This window comes from Eptatretus burgeri, chromosome 13 (genome assembly GCF_056783735.1).
Source record: "Eptatretus burgeri isolate ZD-2024b chromosome 13, Ebu_testis_v1, whole genome shotgun sequence".
Classification (NCBI taxonomy): domain Eukaryota; kingdom Metazoa; phylum Chordata; class Myxini; order Myxiniformes; family Myxinidae; genus Eptatretus; species Eptatretus burgeri.
In genome coordinates, this window is record NC_140973.1 from 23592135 (window position 1) to 23610757 (window position 18623).

The window sequence follows — 18623 nt, forward strand, 5'->3', positions numbered from 1 at the left end:
AAGGAGGTATAATCCCAAAGATATACAAAGTGCCTGGTTTCGGCTTAATGGTTAGGGTGGTGGGCTTGGGATCGTAGCGTCTTGAGTTCAAATCTCGCCTTTAATCAATACCAGTTGGGGTTGACTCAGGCTGTCATCCTTCCGAGGTCGGCAAAAAGAGTAGCAGCTTGCTGGGATGATTGAGCCATTCGAGTATCCTGCGCCGGAGTGGTGACCCATCCAGGATTGTGCCCAATAGCCCAGGAGGCTGCTTCGGCAGCATCGACACTCTGTACAGAGTTTGGTCCCGATGGAATATACAAAATGAGGGCGCCATACTTTAAAAGTATCCTTTGTTTTGACATTTCTTCTTTACTTGCATTTCATTTCATCAATCGTGTGATGACAACGAACGGTCATGAACCCCCCCCCCCATTCCCAAACCTCCTTTGGCCTCTCTTAATTATCCATTTGTCCTTTCTCTCTTTTCCTTCCCATTTCTTTTCTTGGGCTCTTCTGTCTGCATCGTATTGTTTCACTCACATCCCCTTCCCCTGCACTTTTTCCTGCTATCCCCATTCCTATATATAGGCCCAAAATAAGGCTGTTCGGTTTATCCAAATTAAATTCTCTCCTATGCACATGTGCAAGCTGTCTCTTCATCCAAACTCGTATTTATCCTCGTCGGTGTAGCGGAACGCATGCCTTGCACTTTTCCTTCGAAGCGTTAGACTCGTGCCAAGGAGCTGCCTTCCTTAAACCGAAGACCTTAAATTGTGTCCTCTGTTTGAATAGTTTGCTCAGGTATAGTGTAACGATGTTCCCCTGCTCTTGAATCGCCACACCTTGTTGATTTATTGTTACCTCCACCACCAAAGGTGGACGGAGGTTATGTTTTCACGTCCGTTTGTCTGTCTGTGAACAAGATATCTTAAGAAGTTGTGCACGGACTTTGACGAAATTTGGTGGACAGGTTGAGTGTGAGACACTGACAAAATGATTCGATTTTGGTGAAGATCCAGGTCCGAGATATTTTTTAAGTGATTATTCTCCATTGATAAGTGATAAGGCTAAAAACTATATGTCACACTCAATCTCAAAAATAACACTGGGCTGCATTTGAAATATTTTTTTCAGAGGTCTAGGTTTTCTCAACGGTTCTTATATGTTTTTTTGCATGCTGAATTCAGAAATGTATCTAATTTCGCTCAATAAGGTCGGTTTTTTTTTGTTTTTTTTTTGACAGAAAATGTACAAACTATACATATAATGACACACAAGTACACTTAATGTGGAAGAAAGTGCCTTCTCAATTACTTTCATTTCAATTTCAGAAAAATATAGATGGATCGTCGTTTCTGGCAACACCCAACTTCATTCGCTCCAGCAGTCGCTGTTTTCCTTCGTCTTTTTAATGTTGAATTTCACATTAACGGTACTTGTGCGTCATTTTATGTATAGTTTGTACATTTTCTGTCAATGTAAGTCTGATTTTGAATTAAAAAAATGCTAATTAAAAAAAACAAAATTTTGATTATTTTTTTTTTTTCTTCAAATTGAGATAGCATAAAAACTTGACCTGATTGAGCGAAATGAGATACATTTCTAAATTCAGCATGCAAAAAACATATGGGAACCGTTGAGAAAACCTAGACCTCTGAAATGACACAGACCAGTGTTATGGATGGATTCAGACAAAACTTGGTGGTGAGGTTGGGTGTATGACTCGGAAGAAATGATTCGATTTTGGTGAAGTTCCGGATTCAGATCTGAGAATTGTTTTTTTTAATTTTCAAGTGGTTCTTCAACATCGAGAGATGAGGCCAAACACATGTAGCACGGTATCTCAAAAGGTTGTGGATGGATTATGACAAAACTTGGTGGATGAGTTGGTTCGGCGACGAGAACAAGCCGATTAGATTTTGTTTCAGGTCCGAATGCCTTTCGGTGGGATACAAAACGCAAACCGCTCAGCCTGGCGGAGGTATGTGCTCTATCGAGTTACATTCTGGTTTGATTGTGCTTCCACAGCCGAAGGCTAGAGGTATTGTTTTTGGGCTGTCTGGCCATCCATGCATCTGGTATCAGTCAAAGATCAAAGGTCATTTGCTTATTGAGCATCATTTTTCAGACCATAACACGAGTTAGAAACCTCTGATGTTGTCTCTCTTACTTAAATCTCTGGCTCCTCTCTCATGCTTTCTGTCATGTGACCTTTCATTTTTCATGTGACCTTTAATTGAGATCAAGCCTTGCGGTAGGTTGACATATAATGCAGGCGCAGACATATCCTTTGCTTTGTTTGCGTCAAATTCTATTTTCTAGTTTTCTGTATTTGTTTTTATGACCTTCTCCCCCCCGCCCCCCCCCTTCTTCCGTCCCGGCACAGAACCTTGGGTGAATTCCAGTTTGAGTCCCGTACTTCCGTTCATGTCATGTTCATTTTTAGATTTGTGGTTAATATTCTGATATGACTAATTTGCTTTAATGCTTTTCCATTTCTCCGGTTTTAAGTGGCATTTTAATTCAAATTTGTTCTGTTCTTTGCATCTTCTTTTGTGATGAACTTTGGATCTTGTCATTTTGGTTATTTCCTTGAACCAAAGACTGGGTTGTGTGCGTGCGTGCATGCGCGCGTGCTTCACAATTAAAAAAAGGCCTGTAGTGAATTATAATTTGCCTTGGACTAAGTGCTCTTCACTAAGATGTGCAATGCTTGTCATTCACCTCGATTTATTAATATATTCCTGCAATTCATCAAAGCTTTCCATCGAAATTTGCTGACTTTCCAGTCTCGCTCGCAGGGTTTCCCACATTTGTGATAAGTAGGCTTCTGTCGAATGAAGAAATTGATGTGTTCGCCAAGTGTAGTGAGGTTCTGGCCTGTTTTTCACTCTTATTGGTTAGACTTGGAGGTTTTGAGGTTCCTTTTTGTAGGTTGCAGGAAAGGTTTTACCGAAACATACATGGTCCATGTTAACAGTTTACTGACCGTTTCTTTGAAGAAAAAAAAAAATCGTATAAAAGGTACAAAATTGATCTTTCTTTTTTTTCCACTTGTATTTTTTTAATGATATTTCATTTTGAAACTCAAGATAAAACAGCATGTGGTGTCATCTTCAGTCTGTGTATGTAAACTGCCGGCTCTTACCGAGCACTGTGACTCACCATCTCGATCAAAGAGTTTCCTTTTGACTTTTGTGAACTGCAATATTTAAGATGTTGAAGCAAAAATATATTTAGATTTTGTTTTCTTATGATATTTTCTTTGTGACCTTTCCTCGTACCCTGTGCCTAATCCAGTGGAGTTAGGCCAAGCTCTTCCCAGCCAGGCTACTCTTGGTGCACAACAGCCAGTCGCCCTGCCCGCCGTGGAGCAGTCGTCACTTCGCCCGGTCTTGGTGTCTATGTCGAACGTCGAGGCTGGGATGCCGGTGCTGCCGGATGTGCGTCTCAGGGAGCAGCTGCAGCATGAGCTTATCATGCTTAAGCAGCAACAGGAGTTGCAGCAGCAGATGCTTCTTGCGGAGTACACAAAGCAGCAGGAGCAGCTGAAGCGTAGGCATGAAGCACAGCTGCATGAACACATCAAGGTTAGTTTTGCTGTCACCTTACCTGCTCGTACAACATCAAAACACAAAGAAAAGTTAAACTGAAACATGTAAATTTTATTTAGCATTAAAGCATCTCTTTTGGTAAGAAACAAATCTTGCTTTTTTTGGGGGTGTCATTGCATCAACGTTGTTGGGATGTAAATACTTTGCTACCGTCTGAGTTGCTTTGGAGACGACCAGCTGTAGCCGGGACCGCCGTGTCTTGAACTTGACCGTAATGATTTGTTGTGTTTTATGGTGCATCAAGGTTGTTACTCTTACATGCGAAGCATAGCGGGGTTAAGCAATTGGTTCACTTTGTCTCTCCGTCTGTCGACAAACATCAGTTTATGATGGAGGAACAACTTCATTTCAATTGAATATAAAATAAATAATAATGACCGTTTTTACAGCCATTTTTCCCTGCTGTGCAGGGGTTGGCTTTTTCTTGAGGCAATGTTTTTTTATGGCCGGATGCCCTTCCTGACGCCAACCCTGGTCGCCTCTTACGACACAGGGATATGGTATACCTATTCTAACCGGGGCATACACCGGGACCAGTACACTGGTACTCACTTCGCCAACCTCAGATGGATGACAGGCTGAGTCAACCCCCTGGTGTTAATTCAGCAGCCGACGGGGCTTGAACTCAGGACCCTGGGATCCCAAGCCGCCACCCTAACCACTAAGCCAATACCAGGCTTCATTCATTTCAATTGAATGTTTTATCTTAAACACGAATTGGAACATTTATCGGAAAAGAAACTCGCCGTTTCGCAGTACTTTGGCTCTGAATCCGTCCCGATCATACACGTGCAGAGAGGAGTGAGATAATTTTTTTTTTTACTCTGAAATTATTTTCAATTTTGTTTGACTGCGATGCAAACAGGAAACTTACTGGTTTTAAGGACGTCGTAAAGGACACAAACAACAGGCACGAATAACTAATATAACGTGTTAAATAAGGTGGTGTAAACGACGCTGCATCAACGGTGGAAAACTTCCAAAAATTTTTTTTTTTGCCAATCATTAAAATCTTTATTTTGTTTCAATTGAATTATATACTTGAACAGTGTAGAACACAAATCTCCCTTCTGGCACTTCCAAAAACCACTTCCGTTTCGCTGTACTTGGACAAAATATTACAGAAGTTTGTCACCACGACCAATCAAATTTTCCGCTCACAACCCCCGTCCATGTCCCTTTTTTTTCTCAACACTGCATGGGGTAAGGTATTCAATGAACTCACTAGTTGTTTGTTTTTTTAATTTTATTTTATTTGTTAAAGCCAAAATTAATTTTGTTTCATCCCTGTGATGTATTCTTAAAGTGCTAGTTTTTCCTAATTGTCATTGATTTTCATCATCATCATCAGCCTGTATATAATACACTGCAGGAACGACACCTCCCTCAATTCAGGATTGTAGTTGAGGGTATTGTCATATTTTCCATGCTTGCCAAGTGTGGGTTGGTGGAAGAGTTTGGGCAGGAATTTGTAATTCGGACATTGTGCCAGCAACAACTCTGCTTTTTATGAAAGACACCGTGGGATCTTTGACATCCACCAACGAACGCGAGCAGACGGGGACACATGGCTTAACGCCCATTGTAGTGATGGGGCACATAGCGATACTTCGCCCCGCTTGTGAAACTCCAGGGTGATAGTTTATACTTTGGTCATGATTCAAATCCAGGGTAGGTATCTGAGAGGTGAATGCATGTACCTCAACGCTGTCCTGCCAGGCTGTTCAATTGACAAAGAGGGTTTTGTTAATCTGGGGGTTATCCATTTAAAACGTGAATGGCGAACCTTGAAAGAGTAAAATTCACCGAAATGCATTGTGGGTGATGTTTATTTTTCCTTGTCTCCCCGTCGAGGAGTCTCGAGAGTTTTTGAGCGTATTTCAAGATTTTTTTTTCATTCTTATTTTTTGAGCGTATTTCGTCATGAATGCTTCAAGGGCCTGTTTGTTTTTCCCTGCATTGTCGAGCCAGTTATTTGGTTCCACTTGTTTTGCCGGTGTCACATCCAAATCCGAATGCTGTTGTCTAAGAATTCTGGAATTGTTAACTTTGATTCTCATGAACATTTAGTTTGCTGACACCACTCTTGCAATTTCCTGAACATAAAACGTGGCTGAATTTGTCATCGGAGGCTCGCATTATGGCTCGCTCTCCATGTAACGCATGTGATTTTCAACATTCCACCTGATTGTGGTGGAAACTCGGTTCACAAGGGAAAGTAGTGTCAAAGGAAAGATTCTTTTTTAATCATTATTTTAAAGCATTCCATCAGATTCAGGGCCATATTTTACCCCTTGACTACTGTTTATTTATTAAGTCTGAATGTGTGAATAGTTTGTTTTCCCTGTGCTACCTTCCCTGCTCTTTCTACACCATTAAAAAAAAAAACATTTTTTTAATATTTTGATCTCGTGATTCAAAATCTCGGCCAACCGCACCTTGAGGCCAAGCCAGTACTAATTGATTGACTTAAATTGCCTCTCGAGTTTATCCTTTACCTAGAGAGTTTATAGTGACTTGCACACATGATGTGATGCCCATATTTGTGTGGAGTACAATGAATAGATCGATGTGCAATGTGGGAATTGAAGATGTGCCTTGCACGTGTCCGAGCGGCATTTATCAGTCTTCGGTTTGAACGGTTTAAAGGTCCACACTGATGGGGATATTTCAGTCCTGTGAAGGGATTTAGACATTGCTATGACGTACAGACACTTGGTCGGCTAATAACTCATTGTTGGTACTATATATATATATATATATATATATATATATATATATATATATATATATATATATATATATATATATATATATATATATATATATATATATATATATATATATATATATATATATATATATATATATATATATTGAACTATTCGATTAATGTTCAGATGTAGTCTTTATCAGTTTTGAAAATTTACTTTTGCTTTGCCGTAAAGAACTGGGCATGTACTTGATACAAAGTGAGGATTTCCGCAACACGCCAATTACAGTGCAGCTCATTTGTGGACGTAAGAAGAAGTGCATCGGTTGCCAACTGCACCCTGTTGCTCTGCTCGATCCCCTTTTACCCAAAACATTTGATGCTTCAACCTTCCCCTCCCCCCTTCCCCCCCACTCCAACCACCCCCACACTGATTGCAAAACCCATTCCATTCTTGTGCTACCTGCTTCTGAAATCCAGACATAATTGTTTAATTGGTTATTTGTATTATTTTTAAACATTAGCTGCAGTCCTCCAGTGTAAAGTGCACCGCTCGGCCTCGCAGCTGCATTATTGCTTTAACTCACCATTGTTGTGAGCACCAGGGAATAGAGAAAGACTTTGTGTTGATGAATCGTTTCTCATCAACCAGGCCCTGTGAAATCTCCCGCTTTGTTGTTTTAGCCCTAAAAGTGTTTTATTCCTGCCAAAAGCAATACTTTTCAGCTTTTTATTTTCATTCGTGGAATTTTCACGGCTTAAGCAGAGGGAGGTTGCGCGAGCGTGCATCCAAGGGGTGAGGTATAAGATGTAGTTTGTTATTCATGGCCTTTCACCGCACAATGACTCCGACAGCAGCAGCAGGCGCTGGCAATGCAGCGGCAGCGGCTGGAGCAGCAGAGAAAACTGGAGCAGGCCCAACTTGAGCAGCGACTGGAGAAACAGCGCCGCGAACAGCAGCTTCAGGCTTTGCGCAACAAGGAGAAGGGGAAAGAGAGTGAGTCCTCTGCGGCTCTTCCATCCTTCAAATGTCACTCCCTCGTCCCCCACCCCCTGCCCACTGGGATGGAATATGACCTTTGTTTTTCATGAATGATTGGTGGTGTCTTGCAGTTAGTGCCAACGCAGTGCAGCATTGTCATGCTTTAATACAAAGCCCGCAAAATATATTACCGGCTCAATTCCCACAACATCACACAATGACTTTTGTTTATGCTCACAATGAGATTAATAAACCCCAGTGCTGTGGAAGATTGTACGGCATGTTTGATGTGTGACCTCTGCTCACCAAACAGTCCAGCTTGCACTAACTTATCTTTATTGACGTCTGCCTTCCCTTTCAGGTGCTGTGGCGAGCACGGAGGTAAAGCAGCGACTCCAAGAGTTTGTCCTCAACAAAAGGCAACGGGAAGTTACTTCGGGTTTGAACAACAACAACCTGCCGCACAACGCTCGTGTCTGGATAGCGTAAGTGCTTTGCCCGTACTCGGACGTTTTTGTGTGCTCACTTTGGAAATGCTTCCAACTTCCAACCTTAGCATTAAAATGATGATTATAACCTTCGTTTCAAGGGTTTACTATGGTATAGAGGCTTGGTCCTTGCAGCATATATTCTAACACTCGTGACGTGTCTGCAGCACCGCCCATCATGGCTCGTTTGAAAACTCCCCGTCGCCGAGTGGTGTCTCTCCCCCCTGCAACCACCCGGAATTTGGCGCATACGAGAACAAGGACGATTTCCCTCTTCGCAAGACCGGTGAGGGTGCGCCCGCTGGCAGGGTTATTTTGTGCCCTTTAAAGGCACTTTCCACACGAGTTAAAGGACCAGATGTCGCCGGTGTTTAAAAAAAGAAACAAAAACAAAACTTTTTGAAGCTTGTTTTCTTTACTATGAGCATGCCCGTTTCATCATTTGGCCCTTATTTGGAACTTCAGTCCTTATAAAAGTTTCCAAAATTGCAGGGGAAAAGTTAAACGGACATTTCTGTCGTGACCACGGCCTTGCTGATAACCTAATGCGTCCGCCGGCAAATGTTGCTGCGTGAACCCGTGCACCGCTTACCTCGTCAGGCTGTCGTTAGTTGGGAAATGTGGGATTCTTTGATGTGGTTCTTCCCTATAACGTTTCAGGCCTCAAAATGGACTCTTTAAGCACGTGGCTCATTCAGCTTCCTTTCTGAACTTGCGATTGAGTGAATCAAATTTGCCTTGGTCCACGTTGTCGAAATTGTCAGCCATTGCGCTGAGTTTCTTGGTTATAAATAAATGGGGTCCCTTCATCATCATCGTCTGATCGAGCGAACTTGGGTACACCTTTTGATTGCTTGCAACTCGATTTTACTCGAGTTGCTGTACTAGCGGTCGCAACTCCTGCGAGTGTGGTATCCACACGGGAATCGAACCGGGGTGTAAACCAGGTATCCCTAACCACTAGACCATGTGGGTGAGGTCCCTTACAATTAACTTTAATGTAAGACGAAGACAATTGGACTCATTGTGAGCCTTCACTATAATTGCCAACCTGTGGTCCATGCTCTGTCCTTTTTAAAATACTGAGCATCCAGCAAAGAAGCAGCCATGTACCATTTTGAAGTCTTTGGTATGACTCGGCCGGGGTTTGAACCATCGACCTCCCAGTGGATGTTTCAACCATTACGCCACCTCGTCTGCTGTCTGCTTCTCTTAACTTTTCTTTTGCGTCCTCGCCATTCCAGTAATGTGTCGATCAACGTTGAGTCTCAAACCCTGTTCGGTGTAAGATGAAAACCTCAGCTCTTTCATTTCGAATTGCGTCTTATTGATTCGTGGCAATTCTTTGACCAAGCCGCGTGCTGTTCAAGCCTGATTTTGAAGGACGTTCTTGCCACAGCTCATTTTATAACTCAAATGAGAACGCTCATTGAAAATCTTTCTACCTCTTTGTTTGGGCACTCAACACCCGGAACACCGAGCGATAACTTTAAATGTCACGGATATTAAATGGTCTCTAGTCTACAAAAACAAAGCGTCTTACAGGAGCGGATGCACCCAATGACGCATTTTGCTTGTGTCGAGTGCAAAGCGAGTTTCAGAATGACATCTCGGTTGGATAAACCTAAAGCTTTCCTTGTCATCATTGTGTGAACCATTGCACGATGAACGGCCACAATGGTTTGTTTGTACATTTGGAAACTTGAATTCTGGAGTGTTTAATGGGTCGAAAACAGCCTGCTTTTGTATGTGTGTTTGATGTGAGCCATTCTTCGTCCTAGTTGTGCGCATGCACGTGTGTATGCGCTCCATCGAGAGGCATGACCCTTTGTCTCCTACATCGAGCACAGTGGTGGGCACAAAGGGGTTTGGGGAGTTGGATATGGAAGGGGGGGGGAGTGGGTGTATGGTATGGAAATTGGTCTTCAGAACGAATGCTCGACAAAGCGGTTTACCCGTGTAAATGTTACATTCAAAAAGTCTCGAGCAGAAAATTATTTTGTTCAAAAATAGAAATGAAACTTCCTTGTAATGGCACGTTTGATGCCCTTGAGCTGTTGTTTCACTACTATGTTTGGTTGAGGCTTTGCTGATTGCGATGGTATTTGAAACACGAATGTAATGGGCACAAAAAGGCCATATACATATTACATTGGGAAGAAGGTGGAATTCTGCTTATTTCCTATATTTTAAGTGAATCACAACTCCCTCCTTACCCGCCCTCACCCTGATTCCCTCCCACCCTGCGAGTCCTTGATTTTACCTTTCTTTCCATGTCTGTGACCTTAAGGGTGTTTTTATTTTCTTAAGACGTCTATTGTCTCGTCGCCTCACTGTACATTTTGTCCTGTGAGGTTCCTCTCAATTCATTTCCTATGCGTGCCCTTTCCGTCCCTAGCATCTGAGCCAAACCTTAAGGTTCGTTGCCGGTTGAAGCAGAAAGTAGCAGAAAGGAGGAGCAGCCCTCTTCTTCGGCGCAAGGACCGATCCTTGGTGACCACACTCAAAAAGAGGCCTGTCGACGTTACAGGTGGGCCTTTCAGGCTCAGTCTCGATCTTAGCAGGTGTACTGCAGACTGCATTTTGCGACTGCCACTTACTTTTGTTTGTGAGTCGATGTGCTAAGGTTATCTTGAGTGAGCCCGACCTGCGTATTTAAAACAAGAAATGGTGTCGGGCATTTTCCGGAGATTGGGTCAGCTCATGCCTTTGGAATTGGACGTCATGTCTTTGGCACTGAGAAGCATTTTTTTATTTTTTTTTGGATGGGGAGGTGAAGCCTTTTGACTCCTCCCTTTTAACCTTAGTCATGTTTGAACTCAAGTTCTCCAAAGTTGCACAAGATATGGAAATTTGTTTTTTGGTTTCATTTTGATGATCAAAATCATTCTTCTCATCGACGAGATGGAGAACCACCCTGTGGGTAACAATGGTTCATATTTTCCATTTTGGGGTTAACAGGGTTTTTTTGTTGTACCATCAGACCCCGCTATTCACAGATTCGCTATTCGTGGACTCCGTGTATTCACGGGTCATAAAGTGTGACCTGCTTCGACATTTGCGCTTCTTCGTGTTTTTTTTTTTTATCAACACTTCAGGACTGGCCTCAAATATCCACCTGGGTAATTGGAAATCGGCCAACATCACATCATTACATAAAAAAGGTGTAATAACGGATACCCCTCACTACAATCCAATTAGCGTACTATACTTCCAATCATCAGCAAGGTCATGGAATCCATCATCGCGGTTGATAAAAAAATCATTCCTTTTCTCCAACAACTTCATCTCAGATCAACAATTCGGATTCAGACCTGGTCACTCTACTTTGGACATGCCGCTTCAACTCTCCCAACAATGGTGGAGACCCTCAATATCAGACATGAGATCAGCGCTGTCTCTCTGGACATCTCTTCAGCATTTGATACAGTCTGGCATTCTGCCTTGCTCTCCAAACTGTCTGCCGATAGAATCCAAGGCCAACTGCACTCTTGGATAACTGACTTTCTCCACTCTCATGGACAACGTGTGGCTCTCAACAGAACCCTTTTATCTCCTCTCCCTCTCAAGGTTGGAGTACCCAAGGCAGTGTTCTGGGCCCCATATTATTACTAATCTTCATCAATGATTTTACTTACTGGAAAATCCTCTTTATCTCTTTGCTGATGACTCCACTCTCTGCCGTGACATCTCGCATCCTTCTGACAGACAGGCAGCAGCCTCTTCCCTTTCCTCAGACCTTGACAAAATCACAAACTGGTCAAACATCGGCAAAATTATGTTATCATATTGTCCACCCGTTGCGTTTTCCCTTTCCCCTCACCGTTACCTGTATTCCTTGTTTGTCTATCTCAGATTACTTTCTCCCTCCACCCTGCTGTTGTTTCCTCTTTCAGCTGCTGTTCCCTTTGTTATGCTGTGTCGTGATCTGTTCTGTGTAATCGCTCTTCCACGAGCCTAGACCATCTTTAAAATGTTTTTTTTTTTAAGTGCCCTGACATTCGTGGCATTTTTCAGGAATGTATCCCCCAGGGTAACATTCCCAGGTCAGATTGCGGGAGAGTGTGTTGGAGTGGTGCTGAGGTGTCGTCCACCATTCCTTGAGTTAACTTGAGGTGGTCCCTTCGGGTGGGTGCCTAGAATGTCCTATCCCTAAGAGAGGATGATCACCTGTCTCTGTTATCTCTGAGCTCAAGCGTTTGGACATCGGTATTGCAGCACTCTCTGAGGTTTGGAGACCGGATTGTGGCGAGATCATGGTGGGTGGTTACAACTACCATGGGTCTGGTCACCCTGATGGTTTCCATTCTCAAGGAGTTGCTGAAGCTGTGTCCAATAAGCTGACCCCAATGATAATTGAGGTAACACCGGTCAACGAGCGTATTATGAGAATAAGGATTCGTCACTCCTTGGGTGTCATTTCCCTGGTCTCTGTTTATGCTCTGACTGAGGCGAGTGATCTCACCGTGAAGGATGCATTCTACGCCACACTCGAGTCTGTGGTTGATCAGTGCCCCAGACGAGATACACTTCTAGTCTTGGGGGATTTCAATTCATCGACTGGAACTGATAGGGATAGTTATGAGACGTGTGTTGGTCCCCATTGGTCAGGAACTATGAACTAGAATAGCACTAAGTTCCTTGACTTTGCAAGAAGTCATGGACTTCAGGTTGCTGGTTCATGGTTTCAGCGCCCACAAGCTCATCGCTAGACTTGGTATTCCAACGCTGGCGGTGTGGCAAAGGAGATTGACCATGTCCTCGTTGATGGTCGCTCGAGGATGATCCAGAACTGCAGGGTCTACCAGCGTGCTCAGTTCCTCAATACTGACCACAGGCTTGTTGTAGCAACTCTAAAGTTGCACCTTAAATCCAGGAGAATGGTACCATCCCAGCCGAGGCTGGATGTTGGCAAGCTCAGGGATGAGAGAGTAGTTGAGGAGTTTGCGAACAAGCTGAGTGGAGATTTGGGGGGGTCTGGGTGCTTTGAGAGGTCCTGAAGAGTTGTGGAGTGCCTTCAAGACCACCTTCCTTGATGTTTCTGGTGGATGTCTTGGAACTGACCGCAGGGCAAAGAAGAATTTTGTCTCTCAAGGGAACACTGGATACCTTTGATCAGAGTCGCAGGGCCAGGCTTAATGGCAGAGCTGAGCTGTTCAGGGAGCTGAGGCGTAAAACTGTACGTGCACTGAGGGTGGACAAGGAGGCCTATATGCGAGGAATCTGTGAGGGGTAGAGCATTACCTGTGGTCAAGTGATTCTCGTCCTGCTTACAGGGGAATTCGCGCATTGCGTTCATCCAAGCCCATCCCTCGGTGTACTGCAGTGAGAGCAGATGGTGGTAGGTTCTTGACAGGCGTCCGAAGTGAAGGCCCGCTGGACCGGTTACTTTGAGCGGTTGTACCAGGCTGATCCACCAGCTGTCGAGTTGGACGTCAGGGGTGTTACAATCCCTGTTGCTGACCCTCCAATCAACTGTGGTCCACCTTCGCTTGTGGAAACACAGGCTGCAGTGAACCGGTTGAAATGGGGTAAAGCTCCAGGGATCTGTAGCATCCATGCTGAACTTCTCAAGGCTGGTGGAAATGCTGCACTCGTGTCGTTGCATGCAGTTTTGTGCTCTGCCTGGAACACAGGCATCATCCCAACTGACTGGAAGAGGGGCCTTGTTGTCCCTCTCTGGAAAGGGAAGGGTGATCGCCAAGACTGTAACAACTACCGAGGGGTGACGCTGCTCTCGCTGCCGGGCAAGGTCTTTGCTCGGATAATTATTGATGGGGTTCGCCACCATCTGCTTGATCACCAGCATCCAGAGCAGTCAGGCTTTACACCAAAGAGGTCAACGATTGACCGTATCCTTGCTCTTCGGGTCCTCACCGAACGCAGACAAGGGGTTCGGCAGGGGCTGCTTGCAGCTTATGTTGATCTCTGTAAAACGTTAGATTCAGTGAATCAGGATGCCTTCTGGAGGATTCTTGGTCTTTGTGGGGTGCCACCAAAATTGATCGATCTGATGTCTGAAATCTACTCTGGAACTGAGAGTGCTGTGAGATGTGGTGGTGCCGTCTCTGACTTATTTCCAGTTGTTACTTGAGTTAGTCAGGGGTGTGTCCTGGCCCCCACACTTTTCAGCACTTATATGGACTCGATTTTAGGGAGGATGTCGGAGAGATTAAGCTGCGGTGCATCGTTTGCGAATGTCAAGATCTCTGACCTTGATTTCATAGATGATGCAGTCATCTTTGTGGAGACTTTAGATATTCTTTTGGGGGCCCTCGAGGTGCTGAATGAGGAGTAGGAGCCACTGGGATTATGGGTTTGCTGGGTCAAAACTAAGATCCAGGCTTTCAATGACATCTTGGATGCTGCTGTCCTGTCTGTGCCTGTTTGTGGTGAGGATGTTGAGGTCGTGGAGAGATTCACTTACCTTGGCAGTGATATTCATGTCTCTGCTGGCTGTGAGTCAGAGGTCAATCGACGTCTGGGTCGGGCCTGGGGAGTCATGAATTCACTGGACAATGGGGTGTGGCGCTTGCCGGTACCTGTGCGGGAGGAAGAAAGTCCGAGTCTTCAGGTCCTTGGTGCTTCCAGTCTTGCTCTCTGGATGTGAGACTTCGACTCTGACCAAGGATCTGAGACGGAGACTTAATTCCTTTGGTACCAGGTCTCTTCGGAGAATCCTTGGCTATCGCTGGTCGGACTTTGTGTCCAACGAGCGGTTGCTGAGAGAGATTCAAATGAGATTTGTTACCTGCATAGTCCGTGAGCATCAGCTGCGTCTGCATGGACATGTGGCTCGTGTTCCTGACGCTGTTCCTGCTCACCAGATTCTCTCAGCGAGGGAGTCTCGTGAGTGGTGTAGGCCAATGGGCCGACCACGTACCTCGTGGTTGCAGCAGGTTAATCGGAATCTCAAGTAGATGAGGATGGGCCAGGCATCTGCCTGGGGTATGGCGAGACGGAGGCCCCTGGATTACCGGCGTAAAGTGGACGCAGCGACGTGCTGCTCTGTTGCATACCTGACCGCTCCCATACCTGACCTGACCTATCCCCTGTGAATATCTGGCTCCAACAGTACATTACTTTGCAGGCTCAAATACCCTGAGAATATCGTTGTGCTTCAGTACTTATTGCGTTTCCTTATATTAATCACATCAGTTTTTTTTAATTTTTTTATTGTGTACATTGTCGAGTCTCATATGAGAGCAAACACACAACGAACAACAAGGGGGGCCGGAGACAAGAGGGGTGGGAGAGGGAATGACAAAACAGTGGGGAACAGAGACATTCGGAGATCTATGGAAGGGAGAGGGATGGGGCAGGGAACACAAGGAGTACGAGATGGACATTAACAGGGATTTTCAGGACCTGACACGACAGGGAACTTTTGGGAAGGAAGGCAGGGAATTTGAAGGAAGTGGGTTTGGGGTGGATTAACGGGAATGGAAAAGATCGTGGTTTTGACTGGGGGAACATAAGAGGTGATGTTGAGCGGCTGTTTTGAAGACCTGGAGGGAAGAATGGGATTGAAGAGAGTGTGGGAGTTTGTTTCAAAGGTGGGAAAAAAGAGGAATGAAAGAGTGAAGGTGAGCAGTGATTCGTGATTTTGTTAGTTTTACCAGAAGGGGGTTACTGGTGGACCTTGAGCGCCCTGTGGAAATATGGTGGGGATATATAGCAGGCAGAGCAGGAGGGGGGGGGGTGGAATAAGACCGCAGAGGAGACTGTGGAGAACAGAAAAACCACCGACCTGCCTGCGGTGAGAAAGTGAGAGACCCAAAGACTCAGCCTCACTGCGGGAGTTACCAATGATCCTAAATGCCTTGGTTTCCACAGCGTGAAGCCGAGAAAGGTGAGAGGCAGGAGCACCAGCCCAGAGTGGAGCGCAGTACTCCAGGCTGCGGAAGAAAGTTTTGTATGTGGTCAGGAGCTCAGTTGAGCCAAGGAAGGACTTTGCACGACGGAGGATTCCAGTCGGTGACTGGCTTTGGAGGCCATGTTGTAAATGTGGCTTTCCCAGGAAAGATCATGGCAGACAGTGAGACCCAGAAGCTTGAATGAAAGGACTTCTTCAAGAGGATTGTTGAGAAAGTAGATGGCGGGGGTGGGGGTTTTTTTCCAGACGGTCCTTTGGGAGAGACATTGTGAGAGTGTGAGATTTGTCAGGATTGAAAGACGTGTTCCATGTTTTGGACCAGTTTGTGATTTTACCCAGCTCTGCAGAGAGTGAAGAAGCTGCTGCTTGCCGGTCTGAAGGATGACAGATGGTATGACAGAGGGTGGGGTCATCAGCAAAGAGAAAACGAGTATTTTCCAGAGAGTCAGAGAGATCATTGATGAAAACCAGAAAAAGAACAGGGCTCAGAACGCTGCCTTGAGGAACTGCAGCCTGGACAGGAAGAAGGGATGAGAGAATTCACAACCTCAGTTCTGCCATGAGGTTGTGATAGATTTTATTGTTTACTTGCAAAAGTATCCGGTGGTGCCGGCAACGCCGGGTCCCTCCGTCCCACCTTTCCCCTCGGTCTTCCCACTTCTTCCCCTCCCTCCTCCCACCTCTCCACCTGCCTCCTCTCACCCCACCCCTTCCTCTCGACTCGCACTCCTTCCCCACGACAGGTGATGGCTCGTGTGTTTATAAGTTATGAATTGTGAGAAAATGACTGTTTAAAACCCCTCGTAAGGTGTATCATGGTAAAAAAATGTGATCCTCAAAAGTTTTGTCGTGAATAACCTTGGGATCTCAAAGGAGTAGGGTCACAAACAAACAAATGTTTCATTCACTTTTTATAGAAAATAACATCGCTCAAAGCTCCTCAGGAAAAGAATAACATCCAAAAAGAAAGCAGATCACATAAAAAGGGGAAACAATGCGATCTAATGTTTCAAAAAAAAAAACAACAAAACAAACCAAACGAGGGCACTCTGCGACGAAAAAAAAAAAACAACGAACTAGCATGGATGGATGGATAACCCGAAAATAACATGCTTCCAGCAAGTTCGTCAGCGGAGGCATAAAATAAATAAATCACACCGAGGAACTGCATGACACCATGTACTTTGATGCAGAGACCAGTTATTACAAATAAAAGGAGGGGAGGATGTCTTTTTTTTATGCCTCTGCTGATGAAGTCGTTCCACCTGAAACGCACCACATGGAGGGAGCAGCCAATAACAGCAACTTGCATTAACGCACACGCACGCACGCACACACACACACACACACACACACACACACACACACACACACACACACACACACACACACACGTTCTTATTCTTTTATTAATGAATTTATTTTGCCTATGAATTATCTCTGTACGTAGTGCGGGGTAGGGCAGGTGATTGAACTGCGTACGTAATACGCCTTCGTTTGTTTCACCTTACCATGTTGCTCACTCACCACTGCCACGTGGTAAAAACGGTGTGTGCGTGCGTGCGTGCGTGCGTGTGTGTGAGAACCCCGTCCCTTCACTGAATACGGAGGAGGGATCTTCTTCTTCTTTTAAGTTTCCTTGCATTTTGTCAGAGCCACGAGGCTCTATATTCGCCATGCGCCCACCGCCCAGCCAGAACAGTGATGAACGAAGGAGCCTTTAGGTAATCCAGGATATACTCTATGATTTCCCACTCTCTTTAAAATTATATATTTAAAAAAAATCTCAGAACCGCTTTGCAGACTCGGGAATGCTTCTGGTTCGAATAGAAATGTTCAGCAGATCTGACGCGCCATTCCACCCCCCCACCTCTCTTTAATACTTTGAAATAGATGCAATCTGGGTCCATCATCTGGAGGAAATAAAAAAAAACAACTGATCGTTCAAACCAACCACCTTGTTGAGCGCTCATCAAGTGGCTTAAGCACTCAAGCAAGCACTCCAACAAAACTTTATCACTTTAACAATGTTTTGAATGATAATTTGTAATTTCATTTTTCAAAAACTACGTCTGCTGTGATCAAAGTCAATGACACCGCTTGCAACTGTTTCGCCATGGCTTACAAACACCGCTTCATCATGAACGGTTGGCTTAGCAAGTGATTAGCAATGTACACAGCGATTCGTAGATTTGAAGCTCCGTTGTACAGAAAGCGTTACGACCTGTTCCAAAGCAAGGCATTTTTAGTCGACCGAATGAAAATGGCGGCTAAGACCCCTGCAAGATGAGGTTGGGCTGACGAAGGATAAGCCTTTCTTGAATGTAAGCCATTAATTATCTTCAAAAGGGGTGTTTAAATGTACCCAAATACCCAATTTTCATTCATGTACTTTGTCGAGTTCCCTGAGCATGCATGCAAAGTTTTGGAGCACTCAACTTCATGGTTTTGGAGTTATGGAGGAGGCACACACAAACTGACTGCCTGACTGACACTTACCTTTATTATACTTATGGAGAGATTTTGATTAAGATTGTGTTGCTGGGTGTTTTTTTTTTTTTTTTGGCCTGACGTGTAGTCAAGAAGGTGTGTTATATCTAAACTTTACCTGCACCCACCCATCCATCACTGACTTTGTGTAGTTGTTACATCCAGAGGTCGTACAGTGACTCGCTACAAGCCTTTGCATTGGAAAGTGGCGGATGGGATCTTTTGATTAAACACTATTTATTTGAAGCTTTTGGAGGGGTTTGGGGTTTGATTGGGGGACACGGGCAATTATTGTGGGTTAACATTGCTCAGGTTGTTTTAAATCTCCCCCACTCCCACCCCCAATCTCACGCGCTTCCTTTAGGGAACATTATTTGTTGCTCATGTACATTGTGGTTTTCTATTACCTGACTTTGTCCTTTAGGCTTACCTTACTGTGTGCTTTTAGGAATACAGTTACCTGACTGTGTGCTTTGAG

At 44.6% G+C, this 18623-nt stretch overlaps 1 protein-coding gene across 12 annotated transcripts in view; it reads left to right on the forward strand.

The window, feature by feature from the left end:
- The window catches only part of LOC147014067 (histone deacetylase 4-like), a 234200-nt gene that overhangs the window by 187121 nt on the left and 28456 nt on the right, over positions 1-18623 (forward strand). For 10 of the 12 annotated variants that reach the window (XM_085851686.1, XM_085851681.1, XM_085851679.1 and 7 more), the window contains 5 exons: positions 3283-3572; positions 7165-7306; positions 7653-7776; positions 7947-8065; positions 10178-10309. In XM_085851686.1, the coding sequence (XP_085707812.1) occupies positions 3387-3572; positions 7165-7306; positions 7653-7776; positions 7947-8065; positions 10178-10309 (703 nt within the window). In that variant the 5' untranslated portion in view covers positions 3283-3386. The remainder of the gene's footprint in view (positions 1-3282; positions 3573-7164; positions 7307-7652; positions 7777-7946; positions 8066-10177; positions 10310-18623) is intronic. The other 2 variants (XM_085851678.1, XM_085851685.1) reach the window with 2 other exon arrangements.